General features: G+C 39.1%; 2 protein-coding genes across 3 annotated transcripts in view; one reads left to right on the top strand and one right to left on the bottom strand.

The window, feature by feature from the left end:
• stk39 (serine threonine kinase 39) overlaps positions 1-9,634 on the bottom strand; it is an 18,463-nt gene extending 8,829 nt beyond the window's left edge. Inside the window, exons 1-11 of one of the 2 annotated variants that reach the window (XM_077535959.1) lie at positions 9,279-9,634; positions 7,669-7,781; positions 6,824-6,932; positions 6,051-6,183; positions 5,640-5,695; positions 5,284-5,393; positions 4,854-4,955; positions 4,505-4,638; positions 4,341-4,389; positions 3,610-3,675; positions 811-882 (exon numbers count right to left, since the gene is read on the bottom strand). In XM_077535959.1, coding sequence (XP_077392085.1) covers positions 811-882; positions 3,610-3,675; positions 4,341-4,389; positions 4,505-4,638; positions 4,854-4,955; positions 5,284-5,393; positions 5,640-5,695; positions 6,051-6,183; positions 6,824-6,932; positions 7,669-7,781; positions 9,279-9,375 — 1,041 coding nt within the window. In that variant the 5' untranslated portion in view covers positions 9,376-9,634. The remainder of the gene's footprint in view (positions 1-810; positions 883-3,609; positions 3,676-4,340; positions 4,390-4,504; positions 4,639-4,853; positions 4,956-5,283; positions 5,394-5,639; positions 5,696-6,050; positions 6,184-6,823; positions 6,933-7,668; positions 7,782-9,278) is intronic. The other variant, XM_077535960.1, reaches the window with a different exon arrangement.
• Positions 9,007-25,025, top strand: cers6 (ceramide synthase 6). The gene is made up of 12 exons (XM_077535962.1): positions 9,007-9,571; positions 9,662-11,773; positions 13,327-13,432; positions 13,536-13,666; positions 19,561-19,618; positions 19,863-19,913; positions 20,011-20,103; positions 21,978-22,106; positions 22,323-22,429; positions 23,288-23,444; positions 23,581-23,604; positions 24,270-25,025. Exons 2-12 carry the CDS (start codon positions 11,604-11,606, stop codon positions 24,426-24,428), a joined length of 1,185 nt encoding a protein of 394 aa, XP_077392088.1. The 5' UTR covers positions 9,007-9,571; positions 9,662-11,603; the 3' UTR covers positions 24,429-25,025.

Genomic DNA, 25,025 nt, shown 5'->3' with positions numbered 1-25,025 from the left:
ATTTCTTTGTTTTGATGTACTACGTTTGTTATATAATGTTCAATCAATATTTGAACAAAGAAACATGCTAATAATGGATTGACTGTATGAGATATTGTATGCATTAAACTAAGAGTGTTTTAATATTTTGCTTACTTGCAAATATTAAAAACGAGGTACTTCAAGAGGAGTTCTACACAACTATTAAAACTACAACCACAACATACATATTGGGTTGGATATTTGACTAGATTTCCTTGATTGATTAACACTACATTTAAAAAACATTCTCATTTTAAATTTATTCTTTTGATCACTTTGCTCCAGTCTTGAACTCTTAAAAATATAAAAATAAATATTGCTCACATATTGATAATTATTATGGCCATACCTAGCTACATGAATTCCTCCCATCTTTGTTGGTGAAAACATAAGCATCATATTCTTATAGTAAGCATAATTTTGATACCCATTGCAATGCAGGGTCATTAGATTGTGGAGGCATGGCAAGTGTTATGATCATATAAAAAAAAAAAAAAAACTGTTCAGTGTGGAGTTAAACGAAAAAAGCACAATTAATAAGAGCATGACGGAAGCAGAAACTAGGAATGAAACGTATCAAATATTCAACCCACTACTAATCTAAATTCTTCATAACAACAAAGCAAATAAAGTTTGCCTTAGATTTCCATTCAAGACAAGAGAAATGCAAGCAGCAGTTGGCTCATAAAAGCAGCATGAGGTCCAGTCAGTTATGAGAGCACTGCAGTGTTACAGGCGGCACACAAAATGCTTCGGTTCGAGGCAACGATCATTTTAAAGAGGCACTACCCCTCTGGTGCTGCCAGCTATAGTTTCCAAACCTGACATAGAACCCAGAGTCCCCCGGTTCCGCTCTGGCGCCTTCAGCAAAAACAGACACAGATCAAGTCTCAGTGCCCACCCTGACTGACATTCACATCATGAAAATCATACCCCAAGAAAAACAAGATTTCTCATCTGAGGTTTGAACAATTGGTAGAAACGTGTGACAGTTATCGAATAACTTCATATCAAATTGAATTGGAACGATTAAGGGGTTAATTAACAGACTCTCGTTTGCTCTTTAAAACGAAGTCTTTCTTTTTCCCAGTTGCAACATGGTGGATTGGTGTAAGGCTGCCCTCTACTGGTTATTCATCTCACACGTCTAGCAATTTGACATAATATACAGTCAAGCACTGCAAGGCAACCCACATGAAATGATGCTCTTAAGAGTCATGCATGACACTCCCCTTAACATGCATAATTCATACTTTTAAAGATCTAACAAACAATTTGAAGCTACTGTACTAAAGAGTCCACTACATGATTTAATAAATGATGTTTAGGTCCCAAAATATCAAGTAAGCAGATATTACTATATACTAGGATCTGTCTTTCTGTCTCCTCTTTTAGACCCCTATGCCACTTGTTTTCCCCGATAGTAGCAACGCATGCGTTTACTATGACGATAGAAACCCAAAACAGAAGAGGGCAGACCACAAGGGTGAAACACGGAGCAAATATCTTGTTCACTCCGAAGAACGTAAGGACATTCAAGGTGCTTGTGTGTATATGACCAAACTGAACAGTTTTGCAGATCAGAGAGGTCATGCCATCCTGATCCTGATAATGTTCCACGAGCATCGCCTGTCGCTGCAAGCTTTGACAAATATTTGCTGAGTATGAAATCTCGGTGGCAGCATTTGCCAAATCAGCACAAAAACACAAGGTCATTATCTTTGTCTTTGGCTCGTTAGAACTATAAAAGCCACATAGTCAGTCAAAGGATAAATGTCCAATAACATTTTTGAATAATATATACAGTACTAGAAGGGCAAGCTAGCATTTCATTGGATGAGAAAATTGGGATGAGGCAACTGGCAATATAGTCTTAAACTGTTTACCAACTGGCGCAATTGCTACATGCTAGCGAGCTATGCCAACGTTCCAAAAATGTATCGTCAATTCAGTTTTCTGACATGGCTGCTTTAGAGCGCCTCATTGTTGGCAGTGAGTGCACGCACAACACACAGAAAACATTTTTTCTGAGTCAGACTTGACAGTCACTGTGTGGAGTGGGTGCTTTGTGCTGGCCTGGCCATTTTAGAGTGCCTCATTGTCGGCTGAGAGTGCATGCATGTCACGGACAGAATGGGGAAGAGCCAAGTACGCTTTAGAGCGCCTCGTCGTTGCATGTTCTCCTTATGCTCCTATGTCATTTTCCTCCCACACCATAAAAGCATTCATTTATTGAGGCCTTTGAAAACTCTTAAGTGTGAATAGTTGCTATCTATACAATATATCTATATATATATATATATATCTATATATATATATCTATATATATATATCTATATATATATATATATATATATATTTATTTAACCTTTATTTAACCAGGATAGTTCCGTTGAGATTAAGAACCTCTTTTTAAAGGGAGTCCTGGCCAAGGGGCAGCAAAACAGTTTACATTACAGTTACAAATAAAAGTTTCACTTACAATCACATAAAAATTATATAAAACAGTTACAAATCAATGAGGCCGTCTCAAGTGCTCTTAATCTGGATCTAAAATCGTTCAATGAAACAAGTTCCGTTAGATTCCAGTCCTTTTGCAACATATATGTATGTATATAATATATTTTTAGATATATTTATTTACATTTTTATTATTATTATTCTATCAATTATTTTATTTTTGATTATTAATTTTTTTAGTATTCATTTTTTTTATTATTATTATTATTATTATTATTATTTTAAGATTTGTTTTATCATAGACTATCGCGGATTTATTACCTGAGCAATATATTGATAATCGTGGTATGATCATATCGTGAGATAATCGTTATCGTGAGCCTTGTATCGCTTATTGTATTGTATCGTGAAGTAGTCACAGGTTCCCACCCCAATAAGGAAATGCGCTACATAAAATGGATGCTGGATGCTTATCCCGCAAAATATCAATGAACAAAATTCTGCCATTGTTACAAGGCAGCAGTATCAACGGGTGCCCCTCCCCTTTATTGGATTGTCTGTGGTCATGTCATCCACAATGGCAACAATGCTCTCCAGGATGCCCTCCATTTACTGTGAAACGTGTCAGTGTTTTTCCATCCCGGCACTTAACCACTCTGCCTCCCGGCAATCAGCCTCTGCTGACCGACAAGTCAAACTCTTAGATAAAGCCAATATTATGTGAAGCTGTGTCTTAAAACTGCACTTCCTCACTTCCTAAAGAGCAAAGATTAAAGTTAGCAAGCAAGCTTCTTTTTCCGGAGTCAACAGTTTCATTTAAACTTATTTTCCTGCAGAATGATACACTAGGGGTAAAAAAAACAACAACAAAAAACACAAAAACACACATCAGTACATCGACACGGTGTGACTCTTTTGCGACACAGGCCCATATTTTCGCTCTATCGACAAAACAGTTCGGGCAATAAGTGTTTGAGGTGTTACAAAAGTCCATGAGCATCACTCATGTTGACTGTAAATGCAACATTGTGATGCAGGGACTCCACTCAATCCCGGCGATCGCATACAATTTGTTGTGTTAGATCAGTAACAGAGTTATGTTACAGAGAAGAGCAAGTGTCAACATACCTTCTTTGCTCTTTGCGCAATCTTTGGAGCCCGGCACAATAGCTTTTCAACCAGATATTCTTTGTTCTGTGTGACAAATGTGCATCAAAACATCACTTAGAAATTGGGTAATAGACAAAAAGTAGCATTCTGGATTTTAATTAATGACATCCTGTTGAAGGATGTTCGTAAGTTAGATGTAACGGAACTTGGTCGGCATTAGCAGCTGAAAGTTGTTCTCCTAAGTTTACATACCCTGGCAGGACTTGTAAGAGGTCTACCATTCTTTTGAGAAAACATGAGTGGTTTGGCAGAACACATTTGTATTATTTTTAATGGGATTCTAATGAAAACTATGCGGCAGTATCATCAAACAAAACAAAGCAATAAAGAAAATAATGAACTGGTCCCTGTTCAGTCATCAGTATTTTCCATAAAATTGCCAATATTTCACAAATTTTATACGGGTATGGAAATCTAGGAGCACAACTGTACTTTATTCAAAATATGAAAAAAATACTGAAAGTAAATGCTCTGAGTCCATATCTTAAAACTAATATACAGCAATGTAATGACAGAGCATATTCAACTTTTTTTTTCTTAATTTAAATGACTATTATTTCTTGACCGATGGAGAATAAGTTTTATACATTATTGATCATTACAATCTATAACCAGCAAGGACATAGCAAATAAAATACCATAACACCAAATAGGGACTATAAAACTTTGGGAGGAGGACAAATAAATACCTTAGCCTTTTGGAAAATTTTACATTTCAAGAGCTCTGCAGCTGTAGGCCTGGAGAGAAGAATTGTTAGAATGTATTAACAAAATATTTCCTAACAAAATAAAACTTCATTCAAAGCCTTCCTCACAGACTTTCACTTGATAATTAACTAGACGCAAGACCAACCTTTTAGCAGGATCCTTCTGAAGGCACATAGTTATTAGCTTCCTAAACGATTTGCCGTACTTCTTTAGCATTTCCTTGTCCTCGATATCAGTCTCCAGATTGGGCGGATCGTTCTGCAGCGTCAACATTAAGACCTAAGCAAAGGGCACAAATGGCTTTCATCGGCAGCAGCAAAAAATACTGAACGTTGACAAGAAAGTTCTAGCAGGAAACAGTTTTTAAAGGAACTGTCGTGTGAAGTGAACACAACAACTTCCTCAAACTTTTTGTTTCCTTGTGAAGAAACTCCAACAACAGACAACATGGCATAGGGGTACAGGGAGTCCAGTCATACATTCACAAGACTGACCTTCATAGGGGGGTAGCGGTGATAGGGCGCAGACCCCGTTGCCAGTTCTATGGCCGTTATTCCAAAACTCCAAATGTCCGCTTTGAAATCGTAACCTCGTACCTGTGGGGAAAGAATGGGACAAAATATTGGTCAAATTAGCTGGTTTCATTTTTTTATTTTATTTTTTTTATTATTATTTTTTTTTTAAATATGTCATACTAGCTCAGTGAGGACCCGTGCAAATCTTTCAAATTAGTCATTAAGACACAAATCTTGTGTATTTATTTACCAATGTTTCCAAAATTAATTTTTGAATACTTGCTGCCCCCTATGGGTTGGGAGTATCATTAGCTGGTGACGATTTGCCGTGAAAATCAGCTGAGATGAAACTGGGACGTTTTTAAATATGAAATATAATTATCATAATAAAGATTTTATTGGGATGTACCTGTTCCATCACCTCTGGTGCCATCCAGCATGGCGTGCCCACAAACGTCTTTCGAACTTTGTTTCTTGTCATATCGCCCCCTGTGGCTAGGAATGCACTTACGCCAAAATCTGAAAACAAATTTAAAATATAAAAACTAATCCTTCATATTCGATAAAGCAGTCACTGCCTACCACCGTCAATAGGTTGGTAAACACAGATGGAGGCTTAAAAATATTGTCCAAAATGCACCTTTGTATGAAAACACAGGATAAGAAATCAAATACAGCATTTCATTTGTTGTCGGCTGCAACAGGATTAAAAATAACACAAGACGCGTGGTGATGGATGATAACCGTCGTACTTGGGCAACACACCTGCAATCTGAACAGATCCATCTTCTCCCAGCAGAATATTCCCGGCTTTCACATCCCTGCGGCCAACAAAACACACTGGCAGTCAGTCAAATGGTGAAAACATGCGGCACGGCATCGATTCTTCCATCCGCAAAAAACAGGGCCATAAACCGCTTGCCGCCATCTAGCTTGTTGCCCAGGGGGCCGATAAAAAGGTCAAGCCTAGTTCGCGGTGACCTTGATGTCCAGGAAGTTTACATCACAGCTGCACAAATGCAGATCAATAAAGGGAGGTTTACGTCAAATGTCAACCATTGAATAGTTAACATGGGATACATATACTGTATCGGAACAAGAAATAAACACCAATTGAATAGTTATACATTCAAAACGGGTAGTATAGTACACAGTATGTCAGAAAAATAGTATTACCGGTGTATCTGTCCATTTCTGTGCAGGTAGTCTAGTCCTTCAAGGACTTCTTTCAGAATTGAGGCGATTATTGGCTCATCCAGATTTTTGTCCTCTTCTTTGCTTGTGTGCTTGATAATATCCAGCATAGAGCCTACAAAATACAGACCGTGTACTCTGTATTAGTCTGATAAAAATAAAGAAGTTAGTTAGCATATGTCCCATCTAAACGCTGCTGTTTGTGGTCAGAAACTTGCGGGGGGGGCTTGTGTTATGAAACCAATACATATTCTACTACTGGCTACTAGATAAGGAGAAATTGTAGAAATAACTTCTTTTTTTTTTTAACAGTTTAAGAGTCGACTCCTGCCTTTGATAGGTTCACTTACACTGTCACCGAAGGAAATATTCTGTGGGTCTTGAACGGTCAGTCAAAATCCTCTAAAATGGTTGGCAAAATGGGGAGTTGCTTTGAAAGAGTTGGCAGTGAATGAGATAAACAAGTAAACTTTTGTCTTGTTTGCAAGACTTGAACGAGCTTGTTAAAGGCTACACAAGGAAGATCTTTACAAGATTCAATATGCTTTTTGGGTATCTATTACATCAAGGTTTTCAAAGTCGTCAACTTGCTTTTATACTTGCCCCTGAAAGTGAACTCCAGCTTATGAAATTGTTTATACACAAAGTCAGGCGTAGCATGAAAGACATCTCAACGTTTTTGAACCACTGCGGACCTCATTTAAGGTGCTTCATCTTGCCTGAATGCCAATTGCCGCTTAACAGGTTAAACTTACCTCCGCTAAGAAGCTTCATGACTAACCACAGTTCATCCTTCACCACAAAGGAAGTGTAATAGGTGACAACATTGGGATGGTTGCATTGGCTCATTGCTTGAATTTCTTTCTGTTGGGAGAAAAATAAAATTATTATTGCACATGTTCAGTTTTTCCTGCTAATTTACATATATTAAACATATCATGGAAACTAGGGATAGTCCGATAAATGGGCATTTTGACGAATATAGGTATCAGCCATTTTTAAAAATCTGACGGCCGGTAAAAGGTAAATCTAAAACCGCTTTTAATCTCTGGGAACTAGACATTTAAAATTTCAGTCAACTTTATCTTTAAAAAGTGTTCACAGACGGGAGGGCGTAGCACATGACATGAGGCACTAATAAGCCTCCCGCTCTGCTCGGCAACACTCGGTCGGACAAGTTGAGATAACACTGGTGTGACATCGTGCAAAAAAATTGGCTTTTAAAAAATAAAAGCACGCCCGTATAATAACGGTTTCACCACACTTTGTTGGCCTATGTTGGCTTGTAGTCGCACTCAAACTATTTTGTGCTTGATTATTACACACAATTGCCAAATAGGGCCACAATGTCATGAAACTGTTATTATAATGCTTGCTTTTACTTTGAAAGTCTGAGTTTTGACAGGATGCGTTATGCGGATGCCGCCTGCAGTATGCCGGGAGAGTTGCTTTGAGATGTTAGATGAAAAAAGTTGTTGCAAAACGAATTCAAACATTTAAGAAAAAAAATGGGGCTTAGAAGATCAGAGGAACATTTGGGAAGGGAGACACAAGCACCAGCACAACTAGAACAGACTTAGCCCTTATTTATTCTACTCACCAGTAATTCGTCCATGCTGGTCTGGCATTTTTCCAGGTTGATTCTTTTGATGGCAACACGCTCCTGTCTGGGCGAACACAGCGCTGCCTGCACCACCGCTGTGGCCCCGCTACCTGAATCACAGCAACCAAACAGTACAATAATAAACAAGTAAGTTCATTACAAATCAGGCCACATCTAAGTGGTGAAATTCTTCCCGCCGAGACACCGTGACTGTGACGCATTGCTTGTCAACTGTGAGTGACAGATTAGCAGAAGCATTGAGCACATGTGATGGAACTTGTCACCAGTTGCTCATGAGATCAGAGGTGCGCGCGGAGTGCGTGAGTGTACGTGGGGCGGCGAGGGGGCTCTTTCGCCCGCCCGTTCCAGAGCGCAGCGGACAGCTGTGGCGCTGTTTCTTATCTAGAATGATAAGACCTGTCAGCTGGAGGGAGAATGCTTCTGCCAAGAGTATTCAGGCAACTTCCGTTTGAGCTTTCAGTATTTGAGGTGTTGTCGCTTTTAATATTATATAACACAATGACGGGATTGATGGCACTGAATTAGCATGTTATAAACTTAGACCTTAGAAGGCTTAAATTAGTACAAACCATGCAAAGTCTGAGACTGATTGTAAGAGTTGCGTTACAGCTAAAACTTTTGGGGAAGATTGCAAAATGTATGTACTCAGAGTAACTCTTGTTTTGACTGTTTCATAAAAGTTAAAAGTTACGTGACAAATTAATTATAAACAGATCCATGTATGACGCAAGTGCTGCTCTTCACACCAATAAAAACTGCTCAATGAATTTGGATTACAAACTAATAATGCTATTTGTATTTTATTTTTGTGTGCATTTTTTTTTTAAAGCTTTCTCAAATTGGATCTCATTGTCTGGCTGTAGATAAGGTTGTGGTTAATGATGAATATTACTGCATCACAGAGCACAAAAAAAAATACTGTGCTTGCAAAAAAATTTATATATATTTGTAGATTCTAGTAATCCAATTCATAGCAAGCAATCCAAATCAAATGTTGAATTGAGGCTGGAGTACTGGACTCTTAGATGCTATTAGGCTAACTAACAAAATGTCAACTACAATAGGCCTGCACTGCCCTTTTAACCCACAACTAAGTCATGTTACTTTTTACTTAATTAGCAGTCCTATGCTTCGCTTATGAGGCATTTTAAATTCCTAATCGTTCGCTCTGGTCTCCTCGCTCGCGTGCCATGTTCATGTCATAAGGCAAGCACATTGTCCACTTGGTGCCATCACATCTGACAATGATGTCATTTGACGTGCAGCATCTGCCATGTAGCGTGTATTAGTCATCTAACAAAGTGGGCGTAATGCCACGACTCAGCATCTGTGTGTCCACTAGGAAGGAAGCTGTTAATTCAACGTGTCACGTTCTACCACGGAGCGGCTTTTAGTTTCAGTAGAATCCGCTTCGCCAGTTGCACGTGTGATGTAAACCGGTACCTTGTAAATGAGTTCACAGCCGCAGTGCTTACTTCACGTGGAGATAGAAAAAAAAAAAGCCGGTGGGCCTTCTAGTTCGCGTTTACTAGTAGCTCGATAATGGTATGTGTCCACGATGGTACAAAAGACCCCCTTGTACTAACCAATGACTTCCTGTAGCTCGTACGACTCCCTGGTAATTGGCCAGCTAACCGTCGGCGGCGGCTGGACGGGAACCGGGGCTTCGCCTTGGTCCGCCATGATGGTGGTGGAGGTGGTGGCGGTGATGCTTCTGCGCCGGCTAGCCGTCTCTCGCTGACACGACCGAGCGACAGACACGAAGGGAGGGCGAACGAGAGCGAGTCAAGCTTTGACCTCCCCTCGTCAGCGAGTGTCAGCTGGCAGCCGCAGCCGAACAACTGCCGCCTGCGAGGAGAGCAACCCGGAAAATAAAAAGGCTAGTCAAGCGCGGGTGCACACACACGCCAAGCGCGTTGCAGTGTTGCCAGATTAGTCACGTTTCCGCACTTTTTCTTTTTTTCCCCAGGATGGTCCTCTAGTCTGTACTAAATATTAGTATAGTACTTATGTTAGAGAGTAGCACAAGTAGATATACTGATTCAACTCCTTTATGCAAGAAGTGATGTGAAATAACGAGGTACAAATACTTTAGTTGTGGTGCGAAGTAACCAAGTACAACTACTTAGAATCAACTCCTAATGGAGAGAAGAACATACACAACTCCAGAAAGTTTACGGATTCAAGATTTTACTTAAGTGGAGGGGCATTAAAAAGTACAAGACTGCACTTGAGTACAAATACTGATTCAATTCCTCTACTTAAAGAGGAAATGTACTATAAACATCGATTTATGTCATTGTGAGTAGTAAATTATAAATATTGTAAATACTGATTCAACTACTGTACTAAGATTCAACTGATTCAACTCCATCAGTGCTGAATAACAAATACTTTGTTCCTGTACTAAGTACTGATTCAACTCCTTAAACAATGGTAGGAAGTAACAAAGTACAACTATTCTTTTTACAGTATTTAATACTTGAATAAAGTAGTTGAATCATTATTCCTACTTTTACCAGTATTTCTTTAAAAACAAGTACTTCTACGTACACAGTATGGTTGTTCGTCTCTGTGTGCCCTGCGATTGGCTGGCAACCAGTCCAGGGTGTACCCGGCCTACTGCCCAAAGCCAGCTGGGATAGGCTCCAGCACCCCCCGCGACCCTTGTGAGGAGTAAGCGGTCAAGAAAATGGATGGATGGATAATTCCCTGCGTGGGTATCCATATTCTGTTTACTGACGGTTGACAAACACACTTTTTTATGCATTAGCGCCATCTTCAGTTTAAACTTCAGTGTGATGCTCATTTTTAAGGACCCAATGCAAATAATTTCAAATATACCAAAGAAGTAATGTGGAATACTAAGTATAGCAATTTTAAAAAAAAAATCGATGCATAATATGCCTTGACTCATGACAGCAGTCAAAGTAAGACAACTACAAGTTCCAATACTTTAACGATTTCTGTTTTTGCCTGATTTGTATATATATATTTTTTTTTTACTTGAGTCTACATGCTTTAGACAAAGCGTCTTTTCATTTTAATTCTTTTTTTTAAATATTAGTGTGCAACAGTTGAGTGAAAAAAACACATTAGAAAGTTTATGACCACCAGACTTTATTCTGTATGCATGGTGACTTAACTGTCACTTCCTCTCAGCTTTGCTTCCAAACTTTGACTGCGAACATGATGGCGTACATATTAGCCTACATCAGTCCCATTGACTATTAAAATGTTTTGTTTTTTCCCCCCGGAATATCTGAGAAGGTTATCTTTTTCCCCCGACCCTTGTCGGGAGTAAGCGGTTAAGAAAATGAATGGTTATCTGTTTCTTTATCTTTTTTTTTTTTTTTTACCGCAGCTAACTAACAAATACTGTACATAGGTTTTTATTCAGGTGTAATACAAAAATCTGTCGATAGGTGTCATGGTTTACCAAGTTTCGTTTTGCGTTGAAAATAATGTTCAAAAATACGTAATTTCCTTCATGCCACGTGTATTAAAATTAAGAATACATCAGAACTATAAAAATACACAAGGGTTCATCACTTTATGGACATACAAATACGACTATTTGCGTTCCAAGGTGTGATTAAGCGTAATAGAATTAGACACATCCATTGGTTCATTGCGAGGGTGAGTCCAGGGACAAAAACAACTGACTATGTCCTGGTTTGTTGCGTGACATCTGAACGCACCAATCACGTGCGAGGAGCCGACTGGATGCACTTCCCCACACTGGAGGAGCGGACACCGACGGCCGGCGATTCAGCACCAGTCAGTCAGCCCGACATCATCATCGTCGTCGTCATCGTTAGCCGCAGCAGCCACTGGGCGAGAGCTCGATCTCATCTACAAACGTCGATCGGAAATTCGGAACACTGGTGACCGTCTGTCGGCGTGAAGAGATGGCCGGTATCTTGGCGTGGTTCTGGAACGAGCGCTTCTGGCTGCCCCACAACGTAACGTGGGCTGACTTGAAGAACACAGACGAGGCGACGTTCCCGCAAGCCGAGGACCTCTATCTGGCGTGCCCTTTGGCCTTCTGCATCTTCATGGTGCGGCTGCTCTTCGAAAGGTGAGACCTTCAGTTTTTTTTTTATTATGTGCACCCCCCCCAATTTATTTTTATTTTCCGACTGCTGATGGTGCAGCTTCTTCCACTTTAAACAATGGCACCCTTGACTAGTGCTTTTCGCTGCCGCCACCCCCCTCGCACCGGCGTGCTATATCCCTCCTGCAGGCCCGCAGCAACGCGTCGCATTGGAGCTCAAAGTAGTTGTCCCATCATCAACTTGCTGTGCACTCTGGTTAAAATGTCGCCCTCGCGCACACTGTTGACCGCAGGCACCAGTTTGAATGCGTGCACGCTGCAACGTCTCATGTTATTATAGCCTATTTATCTTGCAGTCGGTAATGTGGCACAGAGCAATGATGGCCATGCAAATGCGATCAGGACAGTGAAGCTTTGTTGCTGTTTAGCTTTGCAAAATTATTCAAACTCTGATTAGAAGAAAGGATTAAAACCGGCTGATAAATGTTGTATTAGCTCTGTTGTGCTACATGTTTAACTGACGTAGCAATTTGTCCATTATTCGACTATCATCTGACCAGCCAGATCATATTTTAGGCATTTACTGTGCATCACAGGTATTAAACTCAAGGCCCGGCCTGCCACATCAATATGGACGGCCTGTTAAAGCAAATGATACTTAATTTTTTCAACTAAACACTGGCCCAAATGTAAATATTATCTTCACTTTTAATAACTTGACACTGTGAGTGTGAACATTTTTTTTGTTAGCAAACCCCTTTTGCTAACAAGTTGAGCAAACTAACAACCCCCACCCCCCACCCGCCACCCCAACTTCTGACTTGTTATCCATCAATTTGTTGTGTACAATATATTGTGGTGCTTTAAGATAAGAGTTTCATTCGTTCCATGACCACTCTTGTAACTCGAAACACTCATCTCAAATTATCAATCCCCATAGGAATGAATAGGATTTCATTAATCCGCTTCAGCCCACTCCACAAAAATTTGCAATGTGTTAACAGAAAAATAACATTCATAATTTAATGCTTCAATTCCAACTATTGTGCTGCTCCTTCTTGTGTGCACCATTTTGGCCAACGGTGGTCATAACAACTTAAATGTGAAGAGTCACCATTAAATTCAGTGTTTACGTAAATGCAATTATTAGTCATTCTTCGAAGAAAATAACGAGTATATGACTGTGAGTATTGCAATATTGTTTGTCTCAAAATAAAATATATTCATATAATATATTAAGTATAAATATAAATAATCTGAATCTGCATTGGCCTCAGAAAATGTGTCTGTCATGCCTTAAATTATACTTTCATCTTCTGAGTTAAACCTATCATGTGAGAGGATGATTTCATTCACCAACAAACAGACTCAGGCCTCCTGCCCAAAAAAAAAAAAAACTCTAGCACTGAACCCCCATTATATTTGTGATTAAAATACTGAAAAGTACAGGTAACAAAAATTGGTACCAAAAATTTATATAACTATTGTATTTTTGAATCACAGAGGACTGTTGTTGATGACTCATCTGATCCTTGTCCTTCTATTTAATGCCATAATCATACCACTTTCTATTTCAGGTTCATTGCAAGGCCTTGTGCTGTGGGCCTGAAGATACAAGCCAACGGGCCACAAAAAGCCCAACCCAACGCTATCTTGGAGAAGGTTTTCACCGCTATTACCAAGGTGGTGCTTGCGCAACATCATTATTGTCACTAGTGGGCTAAAAATATATATCAATAATAATCTGCGCTCCATCTAAAGCATCAAATATCCGTTTCTTAACCAGCACCCAGATGAAAAGAGACTGGAAGGATTATCCAAGCAGCTCGACTGGGATGTCCGAACCATCCAGCGCTGGTTCCGACAAAGACGCAACCAAGAGAAACCCAGCACTCTTGCCCGGTTCTGCGAAAGCATGTAAGGCCTATTTCAAGACAACGTTTAATTCACTGAATGATATTCCGTCATGTGATAATTTTCTCAGTTTTGCACTTTTGTCTTGGTCAGAAATGTCTATTTTTACTTATATTGTGCAAAAGGCCGCTATTAACTTTTGACTCACTCATCCCCTACCGATTATCCTGTTAAGGGTTATGAGTGAGCTGGAGCCTTGATCTTTTCATGCTTTAATTTGAGCTTTTACTGTGTATATTTTTAGACACTTGTTGACTTAGTCATGCAGCCTTTGAAAAGTTTCTACCATACTTTTAACTGCATTCTGTGACAAAAGTGTAGTGTAGTGGATGCATGCGAGGGGGAAGAAACCACACTAAATACTTAATTACATTTTTTCCACTCTATGTTCATATTATATTCTACGAAAGTGTGGGACTGCCACTATGGAGTAAACAATAATTTTGACTGGGCTATGTCGTCTGAACGCACTGCAAAGTGGTTTGAACATGTTCATAAAGTCATTCAAACATTATTGAAAAGTTGTTAGAGCGTATTGGTAAATGTAGGCCAAATGCTAAAAACATAGCATTTTTTTCCCCAAAATGCCACACGATAGTGACATGTGCATGCTTCAACCACCTCACAGATGGACAGGACGAAGCTCACCAACAGTGAAAATTAAGTAAACATTTTTTTCCAGAAAATGATGCTAATATTGAATGTTGCTCACCTGTGAAGTGGTTGTAGTGCACAATCGAGCATACGCAAGTCCCCGTGGCATTATGGGGAAAAAAAATGTCATGTTAGTATTTAGTCTACGTTTTACCAACATGTTCGAACAACTTTATCAATGTACTCAAACCACTGTCATACATTCAAATGAGTTTGAACAGTACATTGAAACCACTTTACAATACGTTCGAATGACATCGCCCAATCAAAAACGGTTTACTCCACATTGGCAGTTTCCATGCTGCCGTAGAATTCTAATAGAGACAGTGACAAATGGTTCTATAGGGTCACTAGGGTTTGGCTTGACACATTTGCAAAGTACTTTAAGCTGCATAATGCCTTAAGTCTTGACACCGTTCTGAACCAACAAAGCCACCCCGGCTGTAACAGAGAAGCGGCTAATCTGCACTTGGGGGGCTTTGCCATCAGGGAGATCAGGAATTGTAAGCGGTGTGATATTAAAGACCGACAAATGAGGCTGTCGGAAGCGTCATGTCTGACACCAGTGAACCAAACGTGATACTTTGAGTTTGAGATACACCTCTGCTCCGACTCTGGCCAAGGCTTCTTTTTACTCAAAATCTCCCTTTGCTGGACTACCTACCTACTAGGGGTGTGAATTGCCTAGTACCTGACGATTCGATTCGTATCACGATTCACAGGTCACGATTCGATTCGATACCGATTAATCCCGATACGAATTTATAAGTCGATTCTTGCGATTTTTTTCATTCAAATTTAGAAAATACTAATCAGTAAGCTTGTAGAGTGTAAGATTTATATGAAAATGTATTATCTGAAATTTCAGTCTTATAGAGGTTGTAATCTGTTTCATGTTTAAACAGCATTAAAATAAAATATTAAGGCTTAATGTTCCGTTCATATAACATTCTTCCATGCTCAAGGTGTGAATCCTAAAAAAAATAAAAATAAAAAAATAAAAAATAATAAATAAATAAAAAAAATAAATAAAAAAATCGATTCTGCCGATTATTGAATCGATTCGAGAATCGCGCGATGTAGTATCGCGATATATCGCCGAATCGATTTTTTTTTAACACCCCTACTACCTACCTACTACAACTTGCAGTCTGCGGTCCTATTAACACAGGATTTGCGTTGTTTTTAAACATAGCTTATTTCGCCAAAGTGTGTTCCTCACAAATCATAACTGGCTGTACTTTTAATATACTTTCTCAGTTGTTTTTGGCTAGTGTCCCTCCCGCAGAAATTCTGTTCTAATTAGGCCCACGTACACAGCTGTCCCAGAATGATAACATTCTTTGTGTCTCATTTGTAAGAATCTCTTCATTATCTGAGCCCTGTGTGGCAGTCCCACTTGCTCTGATTATGATGAAGTCAAGTTTTTGTCAGTGCTTTGCTTTGTTGCAAATGTAGGTGAGAATAGTCCCTACCAAATGAACAGAAAGCCTCTTTAGTTTCAGATGAATTGACAGGATTTCCATTTAATTGTTGATAACAACTAGTAAAAGCGCTGAGACTGTTGTTGGCATCGAGTTTTACAACATTATCTTTTAAGCATGTTTCCTTGGTCAAACACGGAAGCAAAATAATGCTATCCTCTACTAGTCACTTTTGTTTCAGACCGTCTTCCTCAATGTTCCATTTTCACCACTACGAAGGAATGATCAGAAAGAAATTATCTCAGTAGAGCAATAATCCTCCCAAGGTTATGGTTTCCATCCTCAGCCTTTGTTGCCAGGTCTAACTGTCCTTGAGCAAGATGCTGAATTTCAAATTGCTTCTGATGCTGCGTCATCAGAAGGTGCATGAGGACAGTGTTAAAGCGCTCATGGTACTTCGAAGGTAGAAAAGCGCGATACAAGTGAAAGCCCATTTACTCATCATGACACAAAGCTCTTTTTCTAGGATGATCTTTACATTCTAACCTTGAAAATAAGTCAGTAGTTTTCCATTCAATGTTAGCTTTTAACTTAAGTATAGTAAATTACTTACGGTATTGTGTTTCTTATGCCCAATAGAGAGATTAGATACAATAGCTAGCTATAGTAGCTAGCTAGCTACAATAGCTGGCTACCTTGATAGATACAGTACAGTAGGGGTGTTAAAAAAAAAAAAAAAAAAAATCGATTCGGCGATATATCGCGATACTACATCGCGCGATTCTCGAATCGATTCAATAATCGGCAGAATCGATTTTTTTTTTTTTTTTTTTAGGATTCACACCTTGAGCATGGAAGAATGTTATATGAACGGAACATTAAGCCTTAATATTTTATTTTAATGCTGTTCAAACATGAAACAGATTACAACCTCTATAAGACTGGAATTTCAGATAAATAAATAATACATTTTCATATAAATCTTACACTCTACAAGCTTACTGATTAGTATTTTCTAAATTTGAATGAAAAAAAAATCGCAACAATCGACTTATAAATTCGTATAGGGATTAATCGGTATCGAATCGAATCGTGACCTGTGAATCGTGATACGAATCGAATCGTCAGGTACTAGGCAATTCACACCCCTACAGTACAGTAATAGAGATTATAGAATTAATTAGAGGTGGGAATCTTGGGGCACCTCACGATTCGATTGCGATTACGATTCAGAGGCTACGATTCGATTATAAAACGATTATTGATTTCCCCCCCAGGCAGCAGAAAAAAACAATGTATTTTGGTGCTTTTAATGTTTCGTACATTAGTTACAAAAATAGTACAAAAGTCAGTATCAAGTTAACAGTTCAAAACAGTAAATAAAATACTCAAGTTCTCATTCTGTAACAACAGCTTTTAAGTATATTCAGTCTTCAACAGAATAAAACATAGCATTGAGCAAAAATATATTATTTTTATCCACTCAAAAGTGCACTGAGATATAAATGAAAGACAATGTGAACTACTACTTCAATACAAATGCCTAAAAAAAAAAAAAGGTGCTTTCCTGCTTTTTAAGTTGTGTAAAGATGAACATGTAAACATTAAAGTTTCTCAGAGGTACAAAAAAAAAAAACTCAAGTGCTTTTCTGCTTTTTAACTTGTGTAAACATGAACGTGTAAACATTAATGGGATCGTTCGGCTTTTTTAACATGAATCTCAATTTGATCCTCACCTCCCGTGTGTGCGATCAGCGCTGACTTCGGCGTTGGACGAGAGGAAAATAGTCCAGCAAGCTGGCTGGGGTCTCGGAAATAAAGCGTTTTTCTTCTAAAAACTATTTGTTTTCAAAAGCGTGATACATTTCCACCACAATACTCTTTTCTGAATAAAGTCAGACGCCATTACCGCCAGCCACTACTTTTCTGTTCGTTCGTTCGTATCACTGCGCGGCGCCCTGTAGAACGCTAACCGACGCACTGCAGCCAGCTAGCTGATACTTCCGCCTGAAGTTGTTTGCCTTTTCGGAGCAGGTCTGATCTCACGAAGAGGTGGGTTGGTCAGCTCAGCCATGCTTGTTGTTGTTTTGAATCTCGAGGCGTGAGTTGTGGATGTGTACTCTCGGTCCGTCCCAAAAGCGTCCCGAAGACCGCGCGCGCTACTGCGTTTCAGTTCCGCGTACTTTTCGCTCCGGTTCACTTTAGTTTCGCTTCCCTTGGCATATTTATATAATCGGAATTTGGACGTTTGTGAATCGTTCTCGATTGTTCCACGGCCGAATCGTGAATAATCTAAGAATCGGAAATTTTGCACACCTCTAGAATTAATACTTAATCTTTAAAGTTTTCTCTCCCTTAAAAACGGATGTTTTGCATTTGTTTGTTTGCAAAAGGAATAATTTGCTGCGGACTTCAAGCATCACAATAAATTAACAGGCTAATCACATGCCTTTCATTTGCTTTCATAATGCTGTTATCAAATGACAAGTAATTAAACCAAATTGGGGGGTTGTTATCTGTGTGAAAAGAAACATTTTTGTTTTTTGTACAAAGACGGACGGCCATGTCTTTTAAAACAGTATCTTCAATCTCATATAATAAACTTGCCTATCTGACAATAACCATAAATGAGCACCATTACCCCTTTCAAGGTAGATCCTTTCATACCGTTCTTTATCCGAAGCTCATTACAGTAGATTATGTAAATGTACCAAACGCCGTAGCAGGAGGCCTTATGTCCTGCAATCTAACCTCAGCCACTCTCTCTGTAAAAATGTAGTCAACGACAAAAAGATCTGATGTCTGACATCAGAACAAAACAAAGACTATTCGTGGCAAAGTGAGTGAGTCACTGTGATTGCACACATATAGCCGCTATTCAGCAGTACTTGGAAAAAAGGGGACTTGATGGCGGGCTTGACGAAGCAGTTGCCATGCAACAGTCTTGACTGTGTGCCAGGTAGACTTGCCCAGTTAATTTTCTTTACAATGTCCTTTAATCTAGCTCAAAGCGTGTGCATCGCCTACACGTGCCACAGTTCATCAACTCTGGTAAAAATACTACTTTATCGAGTCTGTGGTGTACAGAGACTCGTTCACACATTGATTGAGGCGGAGGCCAATTAAAGTGTTGGCCGGGTGGCAGTCAGGACCACAATCAAAGCCCCACAACCCACAATTTCAACTTAAGTGACAATGGAATGTTAGGCATAAACATAAGCAGAAGAAATCAGGTCTAACAGGGGTGTCAAATGTATTTTTATCACGGTTGAATTGTAGCTCTCTAGGAAATTGAATACAGTGTCAAACTACTGTTATCATATGATAAGACATACAAGTGTTACTCGTTTTTTTTTTTTCTCATCACTTGCCTAGACCTTCTAATCAATTTTCCATAGCCCTGTGTATAGATGTGGTTACTATAGGTAATGCACGTTATATGCAAGGCTAGCTTCTGTATACTGTAAAGATGCAAGCTGTGCGATTCAACCTTGCCTCTGGGAAGTCAGATCTCACTGTGCACTACGGACATGTTTTCATGTGTGCTTTTTTTTTTTTTATACCCAAACCAGACATGTTACAAATCTATAACTCTGTAGTGTATTTAGAACCAAATGGTATATGGGTATAAATACGTAGTCATACGTTGTAGTTGCTGTTTGCCGTGTTGTAGCTGTTTCAAATTATTTTTTGCTTGCCATATTTAGCTCAGGCTTGGATGAAATGCATCTGCTCTACTAGATGTGTAAAATAAAAAAAACTCACTCAACTCGTATTTTTATACTAAATGTGTTTCTTGTTTGTTTACAATTCTTTCAGGTGGAGATTTACATTTTATCTCTACATTTTCACCTACGGAGTGCGTTTCCTTAAAAAGGTAAGACAACTAATAAATGTACATCTTTTGCCGTGGATATTTTGTGTAGAGGGGTAAATTAAACCCTCCGCCCTCTTCAGCCTTAAATGAGAAATTACATATAATACATGGCTATTATAGTAGATACCCTTCCCACCCATTCGGTTCAACCAGAAGGACAATCTAAACAAATGATGACGAATAATTTAATAAACTTCTACTTTTAAGTGTATCGAAGTAAAATACTTATTTTCTTTGTCCATAGACACCCTGGCTGTGGAACACTAAAGAATGCTGGTACAACTATCCTTACCAGGTTAGTTTTTTTTCGAAACATCGATCAGATTTACAACATCTAATGGTCCATTTTACCTCCAATCTTTTTGACCTTGTGCTTATGTGTGTTCTTGCAGCCACTTACTGTGGACATCCATTATTACTATATACTGGAGCTGTCTTTCTACCTGTCCTTGCTCTTTTCCCAATTCACTGACATCCGAAGGAAGGTAGGAGCACATTATTGCATGCATTCTATTGTTTTAGGTTATTGTACTTGTTCCGTATTTTTTTATTTTTTTTTTATTCAAACAGCTAAAAATTATCCGGTTACTCCTGTGTTATTTTTTTGTTTTTATTTCCTTTTAAAATGATGGTAGTGGGGCTGTTTTTTTTTTTTTTTTTTTTTTTTTAACAATAAAAATATCACTACATATACTGCACTTTAGAATACTAACAAAACTTACAGAATGAGCTAAACAGATTATTATTATTATTATTATTATTATTATTATTATTATTATTATTATTATTATTATTATTATTTGTGCTTCACTTCAACTGACACTGTGCGCCTTGGCCACATGAGGCCAGTATAATACAGATTTACAGTACTTGGAGATGATCAAAACTCCTGAGTAAGCTGCAGTAACATAAGCCGTTTTTCACAGAGGATAAAGAATATATACCTGCGACTGTGAGTTGTTATATGATGACATGAGGTTGCTCCAACATTTGTATTCAAATATCCGTTGCGGGTTATTACGCTACGACAATTTAGAGATTTTTGATGCCGTTCACCGGACTTCACCAATCGCCCAAATTTCAGGGAAATGAGTATTCAATAAATGCATGGAACACTGTCAACCCATTTTCAACCATTTTTTGTCTATTTTTTTTAAAATCATAAACGTGGCCACTTGCATACTGTATTTCGTTCGTGCACTGTTACTTTGCATGCCTTCCAGCCATGATTTGATTCCCGTCTCCAGTCCACTCCCCGCTCCCCCGCCAACTCTGTCTACCCTGACCACAACACACGTGATGCCACAGCGTGTACGCCCTCACTCTGTCATCTCTGTGTTGACTCTCGGCATGTTGTCTGTTTTTTGTTTCTCCTTTCAGTTTTTTCATGCACAGCACTACACTGAGGAGGTCCTCTGCATCCCCTGCCAATTCCAGTATGTTATCCCCGCACTTCTCTCGTCTTGCTTTCATTCTGTGTCTTCTACTCTACATCCTTCTTGTCCTTCCTTCTCATTCTCTCGCCATGCTGGCTGGCCTGGTTCTGGTTGCTCTGAATGCTGACATTTCCGTTGCTAAGGTTTGGTCGATGTCTGCTTCCTTGCCGGCCATCGTTTTGAAGCTTTACAAAGCTGGACGTTGTGGTCAATATTTTTCATAAAATAACATTACACAAATCTTATAACTATTTTTCTACATTACCGTATATACGTATAACCATGGTATACAAAAGTAACTAATAACTAACAGATCTAGTTTAGATGGTGGTGTTTACAATGCTTTGGATTTGAGATCAGAATATGAAATCTTGGCTAATCGCATCCATTTTGACAGAGCGAAATGCCAACATGTTGGAAGTCGGACAAGCTTCGGCACCTCGCACCTGAACATTGTATATGGTGTAAACATAATATTTGTCGCGGTAAGTGGAAAGCGTATATATCACGATTGTGAGAGATGATGGCACAGTTCATGGGGTGAAGTCAGCGTCGCTCAAGGTGCCCTTTTTTGTTTTATTATAGTTTGAGGTGTCACAAAAACAAAGCAAAAGCAAAATATGGAAAAGGAAGTAAAAATGTCCTGGTAAGATGAACACTTGCGATTTAGGAGTAGCCAAGATTAATCTTTGATTAAGAGATTTTGTCCAATTATTGTCCTCATCAAAATACCAAAAAAGATCCTGTTTTTTTTATCTTTTTTTTTTTTCAGAGATGTATTCATAAAATGCTCTCCAAATATAATGTAATGCTTCTTCAAACCTTTGGTTCTTAAAATAACCTTCAGATTATAGGATATCGATAAATGCCATGAGGTGTGAGTGACATGTTTTTGCTGACACTGTTGCGATTTGTATCGACAGGATTTCCTGATTATGTTACTTCACCATGTGGCAACCATCTCCCTCATCACCTTCTCTTATGTCAACAACATGGCGAGAGTGGGAACTCTGGTCATGGGTCTCCACGATGCAGCTGACGTCCTGATAGAGGTGAGGGTGGGTTGGACGTTGTGGGTCATATCTTAAAAAAAAAAAAAAAAAAGTTGGATCACCCGCATTTCAATGTACTGCTATGTAGCAAATGCTAAGTGGTATAGTAGGTGTAACTAATATTGTGTGTAAGATAAGTTTTTCCAGTATTTTTTATTTTTTTATTCCGTTATCATCAGTACTCACTTGTATGAGTCTTGTGTTTTTTTTCCTTAGGCCGCCAAGATGGCTAACTATGCCAAATGTCAGATATTGTGCAACCTCCTGTTTGCAATGTTTGCAGTCCTCTTCATAAGTTCCAGGCTGGCAGTTTACCCAGTGTGGTTAGTGTCACTTTCTTGTGAAGCTTACAGTTGTTAGCATGCACTTGATGGCTCACGGCTGGCTGTCGTGTTCGCAAAAAGTGGAGCAAACATTTTCACGTGGGCCGATAATACATGACAAAGGCTCCTTTGTATCATCGTGAGTCGGACAAGAGCAAACAAACTCCTAATTGTGATGTTTACTTGCAGGTTTTAGCTCATCCTTGAAGTGAAATGTTTGTCTTTTAAAGATTTCACTTCTTCCCAACACCTCAGACACATGTCTGTGAATGTTGTTGCTAAGGAATAGTTACTATGGTTACGGTCTCTCAGCGAGTCAAAGAACTCCGTAAATGAAAAGAAAATGATTATGGTTCATGGCTTGAGAAAAACATAACAAAAAAAAAATGTGTGTAGTGGCCAGAGCACAACGAAAGGGTTCCTTTGGGTCCTTGTTGTGTCCTGACATTTTGTTGTGAATGTCACATTCGTCATTTGGGTGGCATTGGTGTTTTTCATGAGGGGAAACGTGATTTAGTGTCTAGTTCCTCCATCAATGTGACACATTGTTTTAAGTTTTAATCAGAAATGATAGCCCATTTAATCACTCATCAGGCGTTGTAGCGGTCACATCAACCTTTTAACACATTTCTGTAGACACTGTAATTTTCTTTCAGCCACTACCACACTAATTGTAAAAGTTGTCACTACTATAAAGCAGTTGCCACGATGACACCATGTTCAGCTTGATTCTGACAGCCACGTAAAATAAATGGCTCAAGGATTTTATTACATATAAACGTCACCTAAGCAATACATCACCTTTTTTTAATGTCCACTCTGCTCACTGTGTTCCCCATTTTCCTCTATGTGTGGTAGGATTTTAAATACCACCCTGTTTGAGAGTTGGGACATTGTTGGGCCCTACCCGTCCTGGTGGGTCTTCAACCTGCTTCTAATCTTGCTGCAGCTTCTTCACTCCTACTGGTCCTACCTCATAGTGAAGACGGCATACCAGGCCATCTCCAAAGGAAAGGTAAACGTCACACTCACAATTGCTTAGCAGCCTCCATACTCTGTCATTGTTTGTTACAGTCAATAAATAGCCTATTTGGCAATAGCCATCTCTGACTTCCCTTTTCTACTCTCTCCGCTAACTTGCAACCGACAAGGTGGGCAAATGGAATCCTTTACATGTAAGTAGTGACGCTATGGTTCATTGTTTGTGCACTTACTATTTTGTGTGCTTGTTTTGTTTTGTTTTGTTTTAATGATAACGCTATGCTATGCTATCCTAGCTAGGCTCCAAAACGCTACACAAAGCAACACAAGTTTTGTGACGTTGGTGTTTTTTGTATGATAAATTAATTTCTCATTTGTATATTATTGGATATAACGTTTCGGGTGGTCCCAGAATGACTGTTCTAAGACGAGTGCCAGTCAGACTAGCTAAGCTAGCAAAGGGAGGCTAACTGCTTTGCTAATCCACAACCAGCTTATTGTACTCTTCAGACTCACACAAACCAATTAATCATGTCGATAGCAGACGGGCAAGTCAAAAGTCCTTTGTAAATTGGCTAATTGCAAGACAAAACATCAAAAATGTGATTAGCGATTAGTCAACTGAAAGCTTTAAAACGGTGCACATTAGTCCTTATCGACAAGTCGACCCATCGATTCAACCCCAAGTTCGCTACAGTTCAATTAAGATGTCTTAATTTAAGAATACAATTTTAGCTAGCACCAGAGAATCCATTTTTACTAACCTACACCATTCATACGTTGACCAAGGTTCATCAAAACATTAATTAATGTTTCCGAGCCATACATGCCGTTTAAATGTCAGTTGTCTTTTCTTCAGGTGTCAAAGGACGACTGCAGTGACATTGAGTCCAGCTCGGATGAGGACGACAGCCCTCCAGCCAAGCAGAAACACCACAACAGCGCCACCAACGGGACCAACAAATCTCACGGAACCAACGGCTACCTGACAGGAGCCTCCTATCCTGATGAACACTGACTTGCATAACCGTCACAGCACCTGAGCTACGTATACATCATCCATCCATTTGTGTTCATGCGTGAGTGTGGAGACGACATCACTTATTGCATTCTCGACGTTTTGTATTCAGTTGAATCAAATTCCTTTTGGTTTCTTCATCTGCATATTCGCATCAGCACTCCAAATCAGTCCATCAATATATTTTCTCTTTTTTTTTTTACCGCTGTAAGCATGCTACGTCGATACGCAGTCGTCTGGCATTCTGGGGGTTGTGCGTCCGATGTTTGTGTCTTTTTATGTTATTTATTTTTCACACGTTTACTTTCAACGCTACACCCCCAAAGATTTGCCAAAATGATGAACGGTGAGCTACGATGTGTGGAATTGGCTCACCTTTTCTGGGGGGAAGGAAAAAGACTAAACATTGTCCACTTAAGCTGTATATGAGATGTCAACAACAGTATTATGTGTGTGCATCAGATATGACTAGATGCTGTATTCCCTGTTGAAGCATTTTGTTAAGTCGTGCGGCGCATCTCTGCTCGTCTGCCTTGTACGAGGCAGTCATGAGTCGTTTGAATTATTCAATAAATGAACATGATATGAAATATTGCA

This window comes from Festucalex cinctus, chromosome 11 (assembly GCF_051991245.1).
Source record: "Festucalex cinctus isolate MCC-2025b chromosome 11, RoL_Fcin_1.0, whole genome shotgun sequence".
Classification (NCBI taxonomy): Eukaryota; Metazoa; Chordata; class Actinopteri; order Syngnathiformes; family Syngnathidae; genus Festucalex; species Festucalex cinctus.
The sequence above is the reverse complement of the archived record's forward strand: the minus strand, read 5'-3'. Positions and strand labels throughout refer to the sequence as shown.